At 40.3% G+C, this 14259-nt stretch overlaps 1 protein-coding gene across 2 annotated transcripts in view; it reads left to right on the top strand.

Annotated features, from left to right (window-relative positions):
• Window positions 1-14259, top strand: part of CA8 (carbonic anhydrase 8) — a 128827-nt gene that overhangs the window by 104203 nt on the left and 10365 nt on the right. Inside the window, exons 4-7 of one of the 2 annotated variants that reach the window (XM_073631680.1) lie at window positions 522-617; window positions 5642-5704; window positions 11029-11077; window positions 12731-12843. In XM_073631680.1, the coding sequence (XP_073487781.1) occupies window positions 522-617; window positions 5642-5704; window positions 11029-11077; window positions 12731-12843 (321 nt within the window). The remainder of the gene's footprint in view (window positions 1-521; window positions 618-5641; window positions 5705-11028; window positions 11078-12730; window positions 12844-14259) is intronic. The other variant, XM_073631681.1, reaches the window with a different exon arrangement.

Genomic DNA, 14259 nt, shown 5'->3' with positions numbered 1-14259 from the left:
ACACCAAAGTCCGACCATTAAGAACGTGGTGACGTACAACACGTACGACGGGACTAGAAAAAGGAAGTTTTCTTGTCTTTGTTTTTGGGACGTCGGAACAGCATACAGATGAGCGGTTTTCCCGACAGGAATTGGTTCCATTGAAAAAATTTAGAACATGTTCTCTTTCTAGGTCCGTCAGAATTGTCGACGTATAAAGTCAGATGGGGCATACACACAAATCAGAATATACTATGAAAAGCTCCCGTAGGACTTTTTCTGATGGAAATTTCGCCCGTGTGTACACGGCATTAGTATTAATTTTCTTCTTTACAGGGAAAGCTTTTATTGGGATGTTTAGGTTGGTGTCATTTTAAAGTTGCTTTAAAGAAAGAAAAAAAAAATAAACCTGCCTATCTTCTTTCCCTTCTCCTGTGTGGATATTGTTCCACACAGATAGGTAAAACTTGGTGTAAAATGATGAATTGCTGTGCATTTAATTTCTCTTCTTTTTACTAGTTGTTTTTGTTTTATATCTTTAGCTTCACCTTATTCATTGGAACTCCACCTTATTTAGGAATATTGAGGAAGCCCTGGGGCAAGTACATGGCATTGCTATTATATCCCTATTTGTACAAGTGAGCACTTTATTACATTATTATTTATTACATAATTATGGAAATTATTATAATAAAATATATACCACAGACAGTTCATGTACGTGTGCCAGGTTACAACAAATGCAATTCATGTTTTGAAATGCTTAAAATTTACTGCCTTAGCCAGAAGAGCAAATGACTTCTATTGACTTATATGCCTAAAAGCAAATTGTTCAGCAGCATGGAAGTATAAAATGTATAAACAGAAAAAAAGAAGGAGAGAAACATGCCACTACCTAAGTGTCGCATTTATTAAGACATATTGATGAAATGAAAAACAATAGATATGCACTCAGGTTTAAAAGACATTAAAAAGAGTATCACTAAGTCTCCAGCTGGTGGCAACCTTCTAGGTGGTCAATGGTGAGCAAGCCCATCCGTGTGGATGTAATGTAAAGTGCTTGGAACCAGGAAGTTGACCAGGAGAACACCAGGAAGAGCCAGCAGGAGTAGAAGACTGGGTGTGTATATTACATGGATGCGAACCACTTTGAACAGCAGGAAAGTGTAGCAGGCCCACAAAATGGCTGTGATGATGTCATGTGTGATGATAGTGGGTGTAGTGCATATTTATTGTATTTATTTTACCAATATGTCCTAATAAATGCTACAATTACGTAATGTTGCTTTTCTGTCCTTCTTTTTCCTGTTTATACATGGGTCGCTTTTGGGAGCCCCCCCCGATCCTGCTTGGAAGAGAGACTGCTGACACTGCCAAAATGTGAATTTCATGCCACTGTGTTTTTTATGGACTTTTCTCAGGGACTAAAAGGACCCCTTTCATTTGTTTATCATTCCTTGCCCCTTTTTTTTGTCAATTGCACCAGTGCTCCCCCCATTTTTTTTGCTCCCGGGGGAATGTTTAGGGTGTTAATGCCCATAATAAATCTCGTTCTAGTTACTGGAAGTATAAAATGATTAGGCCTCACTAATATTCTTCTCATAATGGATTTTGTCTATTTTTGGTGAAGTGGAATAAGAATCTATCTCCCTGTCTTTCCTGTCGTGTGGGAATCTGGTGGAATTATTGCCTTCCCACCCTGGAGCAGCAGTGATAGGTTGAGAGGTTGGTCTTGCAGATGAGAATTGTGTCATTGTCCTGCTTATTCATACAATTCAAAATAAACTCTATCAGAGGATGAAGGGACGACTAAGGCTGGGTTCACACTTATGCAAGCCCACACTTCCGTGCGGTTTCTCCACATCCAATTTGCATAGCAGGAGATTGTGACCGGCTCTCTATGGAGCCTGTTCACACATCTCCACAGTGGCTCTGGTGTGAAGGAGTCCTGTGCGTCTTTTGCTTAGTTTCAGGTCCGAATTCAGCCCAAAATTCGAGCTGAAATCGGACCTGAAACAGTGAATGGAGATGCACTGGACCCCTGCTGTAAGCTGCTGTGTGTTCCAGTATGAATAGGGAGTATGGGTGTTACGCTGAAATGGTGGTAATAATTTAAAACAGATGTGTATAAAATACATTCAAATGGCACAAAGGGTAGCAGTCCATCTGGGGAGCTCCAAGAAGATAGGAAAATAGAAGAACTGTCACCGACACCCAATATTACTGACTATTACCGCCAGTGTATAGGATATACACATTGAACAAATGGTTGAAAGGTCAGTTCCACAACTTCTATTCATCAAATGGTCCACTAGTTAGGCAAGAAATCCTCTTTCACAGACCCACCAGAAACAGATAGCTGTACCTTTTCAACCTTGACTAGGAGATAAACTCCACAGGAACATTCAGTAGTTGCATATAGGGGAATAAAAGAACATTCTCATTGCGCAGACATCCATAAAAAGGCAATTTATTCAAAAATAAGCTAGGTATACAACTCACATTAGATAAATAAAAAACAAGCATGAGTAAAGCCGAAAGCATCCAACGCTTCCTACCAACAAGACGGCAGCCACTCCTCTGTCCACAAAACATCACTTGTCCCTCATAACACCCTGTATGAACCCAACCTTAAAGAAAAATCAAACCCTGTCCCTACACCCCAAAAAAATATATATATTTGTGGGGGGCAAGGTACCCCTTTCATTTCAAAATTGCTAAATTGGCTGGTTAATTCTGTATTAATTTCTTTAATTCTGTGTGGATCTGTAGGTGCAAGAAAATAAAAACAACCAAAGTGATGTAAAATAATTTATAAGGTTGCAAAATAGGCCAGGCAACACTTGAAGAACCTGTGGGGAGTATATTCTGGCTGTCTCTACACGCCTCCGTGTGTGGTATTTGTCAGATTTTCATAGAGTAGGCTTACTTCTAAGGTGAAGTAAGAGAAAAAGTAAACATATAAACAACTTTTCAAGTTTGCGTTGATAAATGTCACATTAGCAGCAAAAAACAAAAACAAAAAAAAAACACAACCTGTTAACCCTATTTAAAAAAGATATGCTGAAAATATCCACCTGACTTCACTATAACAGTATCTAGATTAGCATTTCTCAACATTTTTTCAGTCAAGGCACCCTTTAAAATTATAGACAATCTCAAGGCACCCTTTAAAATTAATGACAGTCTTGAGGTACTCCATTCTAACATGTAAAATAACTATTCTAATAGTTTTACACAATGCAGCAACATCCACACGTAGGACACCCAGCGTTAGAGCTGATTTATTCTTTCAAAGCAAATACATTTTTACACACTAGTACTGACTAGTATTCCAGTGTTTATCTTCTCCCTCAGTTCCTCTCCATCACTCGGCTAATGTGACCCCAGTGCTGAGAGAGAGAGGCAGAGGAGAGTCAAACAAGGATGCTGTGGAGGGACCAGACATCCTCCTTATCAACTGATGATGTCATTGATTGTTAGGATGCCAGTCTCTAGAAAGTTGTAATGGTGCATAATGAAAATCTGTGGCTTTATGTGCTTAAAAGGCAGACTTGGTCCACCTGCTGGCTTGTATACTATTTTTGATCAATTTTTAGGCATTTTGCCAAGGCACCCCTAAAGAAACCTCAAGGCACCCCATGGTGCCTGGGCACCCTGCTTGAAAAAGGCTCATCTAGCGCACAAAGTACATGCTTTAAGTAAATTAGCCACTTGCTATTTTTCATGTTACTTATATGCAGTATAGGTAATCATTTATTACCTTTTAGAGATAGTCGTACTTCTCCTGACCATCTTTCTTTTTTTTCCCAAAGTATGGTGGCAGCATCTTTGTTCAGACTTTATCCAGGGTCAACCTCTACTTCCTGGACAAGATGCTGACCCATCAATAACACAGTCATGTCAATTATGGTGCCCGTGAAGGAATCTTTAGGTTCTTGACTGTGTAATGTATATACAGTACTGTACATATAAAACACAGGTCAGTCCTTCGCCACTGCTTCTTACCATGTGAACTGCCAGATCTGTGTTATGTTTGTTATGTTGTACCAACAAAACAACTGGCATACGTTCAGTGTTATTAAATATTTTTTTTTGTAAAAGTGCATGCACATTTTTATGTAATTTGTTAAAATGTATTTAACCCCAACATTTCATATTAAAGACACACTATATTACCAAAAGTATTGGGATGCTGGCCTGTACACGCACATGAACTTTAATGGCATCCCAGTCAATATTGAGTTGGCCCACCCTTTGCAGCCATGACAGCTTCAACTCTTCTGGGAATGCTGTCCACAAGGTTTAGGAGTTTGTCTATGAGAATGTTTGACCACTCTTCCAGAAGCGCATTTGTGAGGTCAGGCACTGATGTGGACGAGAAGACCTGGCACGCAGTCTCTGCTCTAAAGGTGTTCTCTCAGGTTGAGGTTAGGACTCTATGCAGGCCAGTCAAGTTCCTCCACCCCAAACTCGCTCATCCATGTCTTTATGGACATTGCTTTGTGCACTGGTGCGCAGTCATGTTGGAACAGGAAGGGGCTATCCCCAAACTGTTCCCACAAAGTTGGCAGCATGAAATTGTCCAAAATGTCTTGGCATGTTGATGCCTTAAGACAGGGGTCTTCAAACTATGGCCCTCCAGTTGTTCAGGAACTACAGTTCCCATCATGCATAGTCATGTCAGTGAATGTCAGAGTTTTACAATGCCTCATGGGATGTGTAGTTCCGCAACAGCTGGAGGGCCGTAGTTTGAGGATCCCTTAAGAGTTCCCTTCACTGGGACTAAAGGGCCAAATCAAAGGAACTTAACTGACCTGCACAGAGTCCTGATCTCAACTCGATAGCACACTCGATAGAACCCACAGCTCTCCCATCCTCCAGACTTATCAGACTTGTGCAGACACGCCCCCTGCACAGCTCTTCATGGGGAAAGATCAGTGTCCTGCTGTTTTTCTGACTCCACAGTCTCCAAAACCCACCTCTCTACTAAAAAGTCTTTTTTAATAAATACACAAATGTTTTGCCTTGAATTCCTATTTTAACCTGAATGGGATGTTTTAAAAGATAGAGGTTCACATATACTTTGAGATCACTGTCTTAATATTTCCATTGTATTTATTAAATATGAATCTGTTTGGGGACCTTGTTCATTTACATCCAGTCCATTTTTTTTACTGTATCAATAAGCAAGTGAGCTGGAAGTTCAGATTTTTTTTTCTCTTGACATGAAAGCATGTTTGGTATATATTTTCACTACTCAATCTTTTTTAGCATACAGGAATATTATAATTTATATAATTATCATAAAGAAAACATCATTTCTATAATAGTAGCTACTTTCTGCAGCAGACTGAAAGAAAACACTTGCAAATTCAATGAAAAATTCAGTTTGAAAAATAAATAAATAAACAAAGTGATGTGTGTCTTCAAAAATATGCTGTTTAGAATTCTACCAAAAGTTGCTCTATAATCTAAAAGACATCCACCTGAATCACATGCATTAAGAAAACTACTGTTCTCTTGCAAATTTAGAATAAAAATGTAATTAAATGCATGCACTAATATGCAGTTGCTTACACTTTTAAGATTGTGTTCAGTACATGCTTTGTTGCAGCTGTTTTTATTATCATTACCTTTGTATTGTTTGTCTATGTTTTAGATAGGAAAAGAACACATAGGTCTAAAAGCCATAACAGACGTTCTTGAGGATATCCAGTATAAAGTAAGTCTTTGTCCAGAAAGTGTCTAGTGTAAATAAACAATGCAGAGCCTCTGCCTAATAAAACACATGCTAAAAATACACTATTGTTTTCCATAATAGAAACAAAAATGACCTTTCTATAGAATAGCTGTTATAGAGATCACTTATAGCTTTATAGTAACAGTTATGTCCATTAGGACTAGTCATTTTAATACATGAAAATGGATAAAGTAATTGAAAATGGATAAAGATTGTAAAGTAGTAAAGGTGTTTGTACACCACATGTGTTTGTAGGCAGCTAATATAATACCACAAAAACTTTAGTGTGATATATAGAGCTTGCAGGCTCAGACAATACAGTATCTCACAAAAGTGAGTACACCCCTCACATTTTTGTAAATTTTTTTTATATCTTTTCATGTGACAACACTGAAGAAATTACACCTTGCTACAATGTAAAGTAGTGAGTGTACAGCTTGTATAACAGTGTAAATTTGCTGTCCCCTCAAAATAACTCAACACACAGCCATTAATGTCTAAACTGCTGGCAACAAAAGTGAGTAGTGAGTGTACAGCTTGTATAACAGTGTAAATTTGCTGTCCCCTCAAAATAACTCAACACACAGCCATTAATGTCTAAACCGCTGGCAACAAAAGTGAGTACACCCCTAAGGGAAAATGTCCAAATTGGACCCAAAGTGTCAATATTTTGTGTGGGCACCATTATTTTCCAGCACTGCCTTAACCCTCTTGGGCATGGAGTTCAAAAGAGCTTCACAGGTTGCCACTGGAGTCCTCTTCCATTCCTCCATGATGACATCACGGAGCTGGTGGATGTTAGAGACCCTGCGCTCCTCCACTTTCCGTTTGAGGATGCCCCACAGATGCTCAATAGGGTTAAGGTCTGGAGACATGCTTGGCCAGTCCATCACCTTTACCCTCAGCTTCTTTAGCAAGGCAGTGGTCATCTTGGAGGTGTGTTTGGGGTCATTATCATGTTGGAATACTGCCCTGTGGCCCAGTCTCCAAAGGGAGGGGGTCATGCTCTGCTTCAATATGTCACAGTACATGTTGCCATTCATGGTTCCCTCAATAAACTGTAGCTCCCCAGTGCCGGCAGCACTCATGCAGCCCCAGACCATGACACTCCCACCACCATGCTTGACTGTAAGCAAGACACACTTATTTTTGTTCTCCCCACCTGGTTGCCGCCACACACGCTTGACACCATCTGAACCAAATAAGTTTATCTTGGTCTCATCAGACCACAGGACATGGTTCCAGTAATCCATGTCCTTAGTCTGCTTGTCTTCAGCAAACTGGTTCCGGGCTTTCTTGTGCATCATCTTTAGAAGAGGCTTCCTTCTGGGATGACAGCCATGCAGACCAATTTGATGCAGTGTGCAGTGTATGCTCTGAGCACTGACAAGCTGACCCCCCACCTTTTCAACCTCTGCAGCAATGCTGGCAGCACTCATACGTCTATTTATATGTCTATTTACCAAAGACAACCCTGGATATGACGCTGAGCATGTGCACTCAACTTCTTTGGTCGACCATGGTTCTAAGTCGAACTGTCCTGTTAAACCGCTGTATGGTCTTGGCCACCATGCTGCAGCTCAGTTTCAAGATCTTGGCAATCTTCTTATAGCCTAGGCCATCTTTATGTAGTGCAATAATTCTTTTATTCAGATCCTCAGAGAGTTCTTTGCCATGAGGTGCCATGTTGAACTTCCAGTGACCAGTATGAGAGAGTGAGAGCGATAACACCAGATTTAACACACCTGCTCCCCATTCACACCTGAGACCTTGTAAAACTAATGAGTCACATGACAAAATGGCTAATTGGGCCCAATTTGGACATTTTCACTTAGGGATGTACTCACTTTTGTTACCATCGGTTTAGACATTAATGGCTGTGTGTTGAGTTATTTTGAGGGGACATCAAATTTACACTGTTATACAAGCTGTACAATTACTACTTTACATTATAGCAAAATGTGAGGTGTGTACTCACTTTTGTGAGCTACTGTATATATATGTGTGTATATATATATATGTGTCACTTACTACTGACCCTCAGCTCTGCATCATCTACTACTACCAACCTCTGCATCACCTACTCCCAATCTCTGAACTTTGTGTCACTTATTCCTGAACCTTTGTGTCACTTATTACTGAACCCCTGCACTCTGTATCCCTTTAAGCCACAGCCAGTATTCAGCAGCAAAAGTTGGATGTGATTTTCAGCACAATGAAAATCACACCCAACTTTTGCTGCGGCGCTCTGCCCCACACTTTTTATCAGCTGCAGGGGGCCCAACTTATGATCTTGCACACAGGCCCGCTGCTTTTAGAAAATGCCCCATGTCTGTACTCATCATTGTGCATCCATTTCAGACGCTTGTATGTGACATCACATACAAGCATGTGGGCTGGATGCGAGAGCAGTGATCAATGTACTAGGACAGGTAGATGTGTCTCATTGGTGCTTTCATGCAACACTCTGCATATCGCGCATATCATAGATGAGAAGAGGGTACAGCAGTGGAGCCAATGAGCAGTAGGGTATAGCAGTCAGGCAGATGAGCGGGGGGGTTTAGCGCTGGGACAGAAGAGCGGGAGGGTACAGCGGTAGGGCAGATGTGCAAGGGGGTACAGTGGTGGAAGAGATGAGAACGGGGTTCAGCGGTGGGACAGAAGAGCAGGGGGTTACAGTAATGGGACAGATGAGCAGGGGGGTTCAGTGTTGGGCCAGATGAGAAGGGGGTTACAGTGGTGGGACAGATGAGGAGGGAGGTTCAGCAGTGGGACAGAAGACCGGGGGGTACATCTGTGGGGCAGATGTGAAAGGAGGTGCATTGGTGGGACATATGAGGAAGGGGTTACAGTGGTGAGGCAGATGTGCAGGGTAGTACAGTGGTGGGACAGATGAGCAAGGGGTTACAGTGGTGAGGCAGATGTGCAGGGAAAACAGAGGTGGAGCAGAAGAGCAGGGGGGAACAGAGGTGGTGCAGAAAAGCAGAAGGGAACAGTGGTGGGGCAGAAGAGCAGGGAGGAACGGAGGTGGGGCAGATGTGCAGGAGGTACAGTTCTGGGGCAGAATAGAAAGGGGGTTACAATGGTGGGGCAGATAAGCAGATGGGGGATACGGCAGTAGAGCAGATGGATTCAGCAGTGAGCATGGAGATACGGCGGTGGAGCAGAGTTGGAGAGAGGTACAGTGATGGGGCAGATGAGAAAGGGGTACATTGGTGGGTCATATGAGTAAGGGGGTACATTGGTAAGGTAAATGAGCAGGGGGGTTACAGTGGGGGGACAGAAGAGCAGGGGGGTACATGTGCAGGGGGTTACAGTGGTGGGACAGATGAGCAGGAGGTACAGAGGGGGGGCAGATGTTCAGGGGGTACAGTGGTGGGGCAGATGTGCAGGAGTTACAATGGTGGCAGAGGTGAGAAGGTTCAGCGGTGGGACAGAAGAGTAGGGGGGTACAGTAATGGGGCAGATGAGCAAGGGGTTACAGTGGTGGGGCAGATGAGAAGGGGGTTACAGTGGTGGGAAAGATGAGCAGGGGGTTCAGTGTTGGGGCAGATGAGAAGAGGGTTCAGTGGTGGGGCAGATGTGAAAGGAGGTGTATTGGTGGGACAGATGATCAGGGGGTTACAGTGGTGGGGTACAGAGGAGGGGCAGATGTGCAGGGGGGTACAGTGGTGGGCAGAATAGAAAGGAGGTACATTGGTGGGATAGATGAGCGGGGGGTTACAATGGTGGGGCAGAAGAGCAGGGGGAATAGAGATGGGACAGAAGAGCAGGGGGATACAGAGGTGAGACAGATGTGCAGGAGGTACAGTGGTGGGGCAGAGAAGAAAGGGTATTACAGTGGTGGGCCAGATGGGCAGATGGGTTCAGTGTTAGGACAGATGAGAAGATGGTTCAGCGGTGAGGCAGAAGAGCATGGGGGTACAGCAGTGGAACAGATGTGCAGGGAGGTACAGTGGTGTGGCAGATGAGCAGGGGGGGTTACAGTGGTGGGACAGAAGAGCAGGGGGTACAGTGGTTGGGAAGATGTGCAGGGGGTTACAGTGGTAGGGCAGATGTGCAGGTGGGTATAGTGGTGGGGCTGATGTGTAGGGGGTTACAGTGGTGGGGCAGATGTGCAGGGGTTTAGTGGTGAAACAGATTTGCAGGGGGGTACAGTTGATCTGAGGAGTGAAGGTGCAGGAATTGGGGCTGATCTTAAGTGTGGAGTTGCATGAATTGGGGATGACCTGAGGCATTAGAGTGCAGGATGTTCATTTACATAATTTATAATGGTGATTCCTATTTCTTCCACCACGAGTGCTCAATGGGAAGGTGGCAACTCACCAAAGGTGTTTGACCCCTTTTACAGGATGGTCAAAATGCGCATTTGGAATACCAGATTGATTCCACTGTCAGCACCACTCTGCTTCAATGACCCCTAAGGATAAAGCTAGGATGTATAAAAGTGACTCTACAGGAGATAAGGGTCTTTAACAGGCAAAATGGACAAAGGACCATATAGGCAGCCATATATATATAAAAATATAAAATTTATTATACACAGAGTAAAATCATTTGAGAAAGCAAAATCGAGGGTGGGGATGAGATGAGAACCTCGAAATGTCTCACCTTCCAGTTGCTCTATAGAGGTTCTCCTCTTATCCATGTGCTGCTGTTTTATACATTCACTTCAGCCCCACCCCTGATTTTGCTTTCTCAAATGATTTTACTCTGTGTATGATAAAATTGATATTTTTTATATATATGGTTGCCTATATGGACCTTTGTCCGTTTTGCCTGTTAAAGTCACATATTTTGGAGGCTTTTTTTCTTGCTCTATATACCCAGATGATGGCATTCTCACAGGTCCCACCATATACTTTTCTATGATTATTTGTTAGATTGATCCACCAACTTTGTACAAGTTCTAATAATACAATTGTTATTTTGAGCAAAAAAACACATTTTTGGAAAAAAGTATCATTAACATACACAATATAGTTGTTCAAGTCATGATTCCTATTGCAGAAACAGGCATACACAGAAATCAACAGATTGGAATGGAAACCTTCAAAAACGCGCTGCTTGAGAACATGTGTTAGTATAAAATACAAGACATGAAACTAAAACTAGTTTCACATCTCTTGTCCTTGATATTAATCTAGTAATATGGCCTTGTAAACTTGCCAGCCAAAATTATGAATACTAGATATGCTATAATTAGTAACATTGTGAAAAAATGTCCTTCGATCCAAGGTCTGTAGATTGTTACCTGATTGACTGTTTTGAATCCCTTGTTCAAGTTTTCATCTTCTTTATTACAGGGAAAATCAAAGACAATTCCGTGTTTTAATCCCAACTCATTATTACCTGGTGAGTCAGGTTTATTAGCCTGTAACTCGTTATGTATTGAGCTGAACTGTGGTTATATTCAATATGTAATTATTTAGTTGCATTTTTTGTTTTCTGATCAATATGTTTACAGTTTATTTGTGCTTTGTTTTGGTGTTAAAGATGGAGGTAGAAAAAATCTCCAAAAATGATGTATGTGTGAAGAGGCTGATCCCTGTAAATTAATATTGTTTTATATTATTGAAGAGTCACCATTTTTTACAGGCACAAAGTAAATAATATCAGAATCCCCTTCACGGGAGTAAAATTATTTGACAACGTGTTGCAATACCATACTCCACCAACAGGTAGTACCTGTAAGTGTAGATGTTTAGCCTCAGAGAAAATCAGAGATGAGCTACCTCTTATTAATAATAATATACCAGCCTAGCACACTAGTTACCTAGACTAATATTCCAGTAGCCAGCATGTATGTGGACCCCCTGCTATGTTGATGAGCCTTATGCCCTTTAGTGTAATGCAAGTCCTTATAGAGGATGTACACCTAAATAAAAAACATTATAATAGGTAGCTAAAAGACACAGAATGAAGACATGGGTAGGGATATTTAATGAAAGCAGACCCACTTTAGGGCAAGAACTGAGGATTAAGGGTTAATTAGCAAATTTTGATTTAAAAAAGTGGAAAATAAGCACTAATAAATATATATATAGATATATATCTATATATATAGATATATATAGATATATATCTATATATATCTATATATATAGATATATATAGATATATATAGATATATATATATATAGATATATATATCTATATATATATATATATCTCTCTATCTATATATATATAGATAGAGAGATATATATATATATAGATATATATATATATATATATATATATATATATATATATATATATTGCATTTTCTACCCCACGGTGCCACTATCAACAGTGAATATTACTGTCATGTTCCTCGGAATTTCAGCACTGATGACAAAGTGAAGCAGGCTATCCTAGGGTGGTTCAGGCGTACTGAAAAATCTTTCTATGCCGAAGCTTTCCAGGCATTAGTTAAATGCTAGGATAAGTGTATAAATGTAGCAGTGGAGAATGTCAAAAAATAAATGCAGTTTCCACTCTTTGAAATTTGTTCTTTTATTATATAAACTCAAAAATACTGGTCTGACTTGAACGTCCCTCGTATATTATAAAAGTAATTGACTTTTTATTTTACTAAAACATCATAAAAACTTTTGGTCTTGTAATTTAGTTCTGGCATTCAAAAAGGATCACAGAAATTATTTTATTCAGTCCAGGGCAAACAGGGAATTTTAACAAAGCCAGGGAGCATGGGCTTTCATTGACAAAACGGATAAAAAGTTAGAGGTTAGCTCTACCATTTTCTGACCAGAATTTCCTTGATATAATTAGATGTTTCTGAAAATATTTAGTAACAGGGAATAAATTTTGCAAGTTGCATTTAAACCTCACTTATGTTTATTTGTCTGTGGGTGGAGATCACATATTTTCTACATGCTTTTTTCTATATATGGTTTCTCTACAATTTACAAACATTTTAACAGCTATTACTTTTAGTAAGAAGGAATAATTTGTTAGTGAATTTAATATTGTGCAATGTTCTTTGTTTTCATGTCTACAAACCAGACCCTTTGCTCCGTGATTACTGGGTATATGAAGGCTCTCTTACTATGCCACCTTGTAGTGAAGGAGTTACATGGATATTATTCCGATATCCTTTGACAGTATCTCAAACACAGGTGAGATTACATTACTAGATTGCAAAGGAGTATGCTTATCTTTTGAATTTATGGACAGCTATTATAGGTCAACCTTTGTTTTTTCAAATGTAGTGACGATGCAAAGTGCATGGGCCAAACTGATGACACCATCCTGTATATGTTATAAACGAATAAAAAAACTCGCCATTCCCCAGCAGGGATTTTCAAATTATATGGATATTTTTACTGCGTATGGCAGGGACGTGCAGTAAGGGGAGGCAGGTGAGACAGAGCCTTACCTGCCATGAACATTAAAAAAAAATGTGATAAAAATTTGGGGCTCCTACGACCTATGGTTCCAGAGATACAGAGCGTCCAGTTTAAATACAAGCTGGCACGCTCTGTTTGCAGCAGACTGAGAGGATGAGCTCACAGTGCCTCTCCTCACTTCTTGTCAGAGGCACTGAGCTCAATGGACAGCTTGGAGCCTTGGACCAATAGTAAAGTACCATTAGCCCCTGCTGTCCAATAAAAATGCTGCAGTGGAGGCATGCCTCTCACTGCAGTGTCATAGAAGGGGCATGTGTCTAAAAGACAAATGCTCCCTTCCAGCCCAGCCCTCTTAACTACAAGGAAAAAAACGTGTTTATGGGTATTTACCCACAATCCCATGTTTTTCTCACACAGTTAAGAGGGAGAATGAGAATCTGCTGCTGCTGAAAAGGTACAAGCTAAATCATATATTATGCTATATGTTATAACATGAACTTATTATTTATCTAGTTACTGTGAAATTACTGGTTTAAAGTTATAACTTCAAACTTCAGTAATTTGTCCGTTAAGCCACCTGCTTGAGTACAGTTTTTGGAAATATAGTAAATTTCCTTAAAAACAATATATAATAATTATTTGTATGTTACTTATAGTAATTAACCCCTTTGCCACCCAGGCCAGTTCTGACACTTCTCTCCTACATGTAATAATAATAATTTTTTTACTAGAAAATTACTCAGAAACCCCAAACATTATATATATATTGTTTTAGCAGACACCCTAGGGAATAAAATTGTGGTCGACGGTATTTGCGTAGCAATTTTTCAAACTCTTTTTTTGGAAAAAAAATGTTTCAAGAATATATTAAAAAAAAAAAAAACATTAAATACAGACCAGTTTTTTTGTGTAATGTGAAAGATTATGTTACGCAAACTAAATAGATACTTAACATGTCATGCTTTAAAATTGCGCACACTCGTGGAATGGCGTCAAACTTCAGTACTTAAAAATTTCCATAGACGACGTTTTACATTTTTTTGCAGATTATATGTTTTGAGTTACAGAGGAGGTCTAGTGCTAGAATTATTGCTCTCACTCTAACAGTTGTGGCATATGTAACCTGTGTGTATCTGGCTCTGATACTAGCCAGTGTCTCACCAGCCACCGACCTCACTGCACGTC

Source organism: Aquarana catesbeiana, linkage group LG05, assembly GCF_042186555.1.
Source record: "Aquarana catesbeiana isolate 2022-GZ linkage group LG05, ASM4218655v1, whole genome shotgun sequence".
Lineage (NCBI taxonomy): Eukaryota > Metazoa > Chordata > Amphibia > Anura > Ranidae > Aquarana > Aquarana catesbeiana.
Note: the sequence above shows the minus strand (reverse complement) of the source record. Positions and strands in the feature narration are given on the sequence as shown.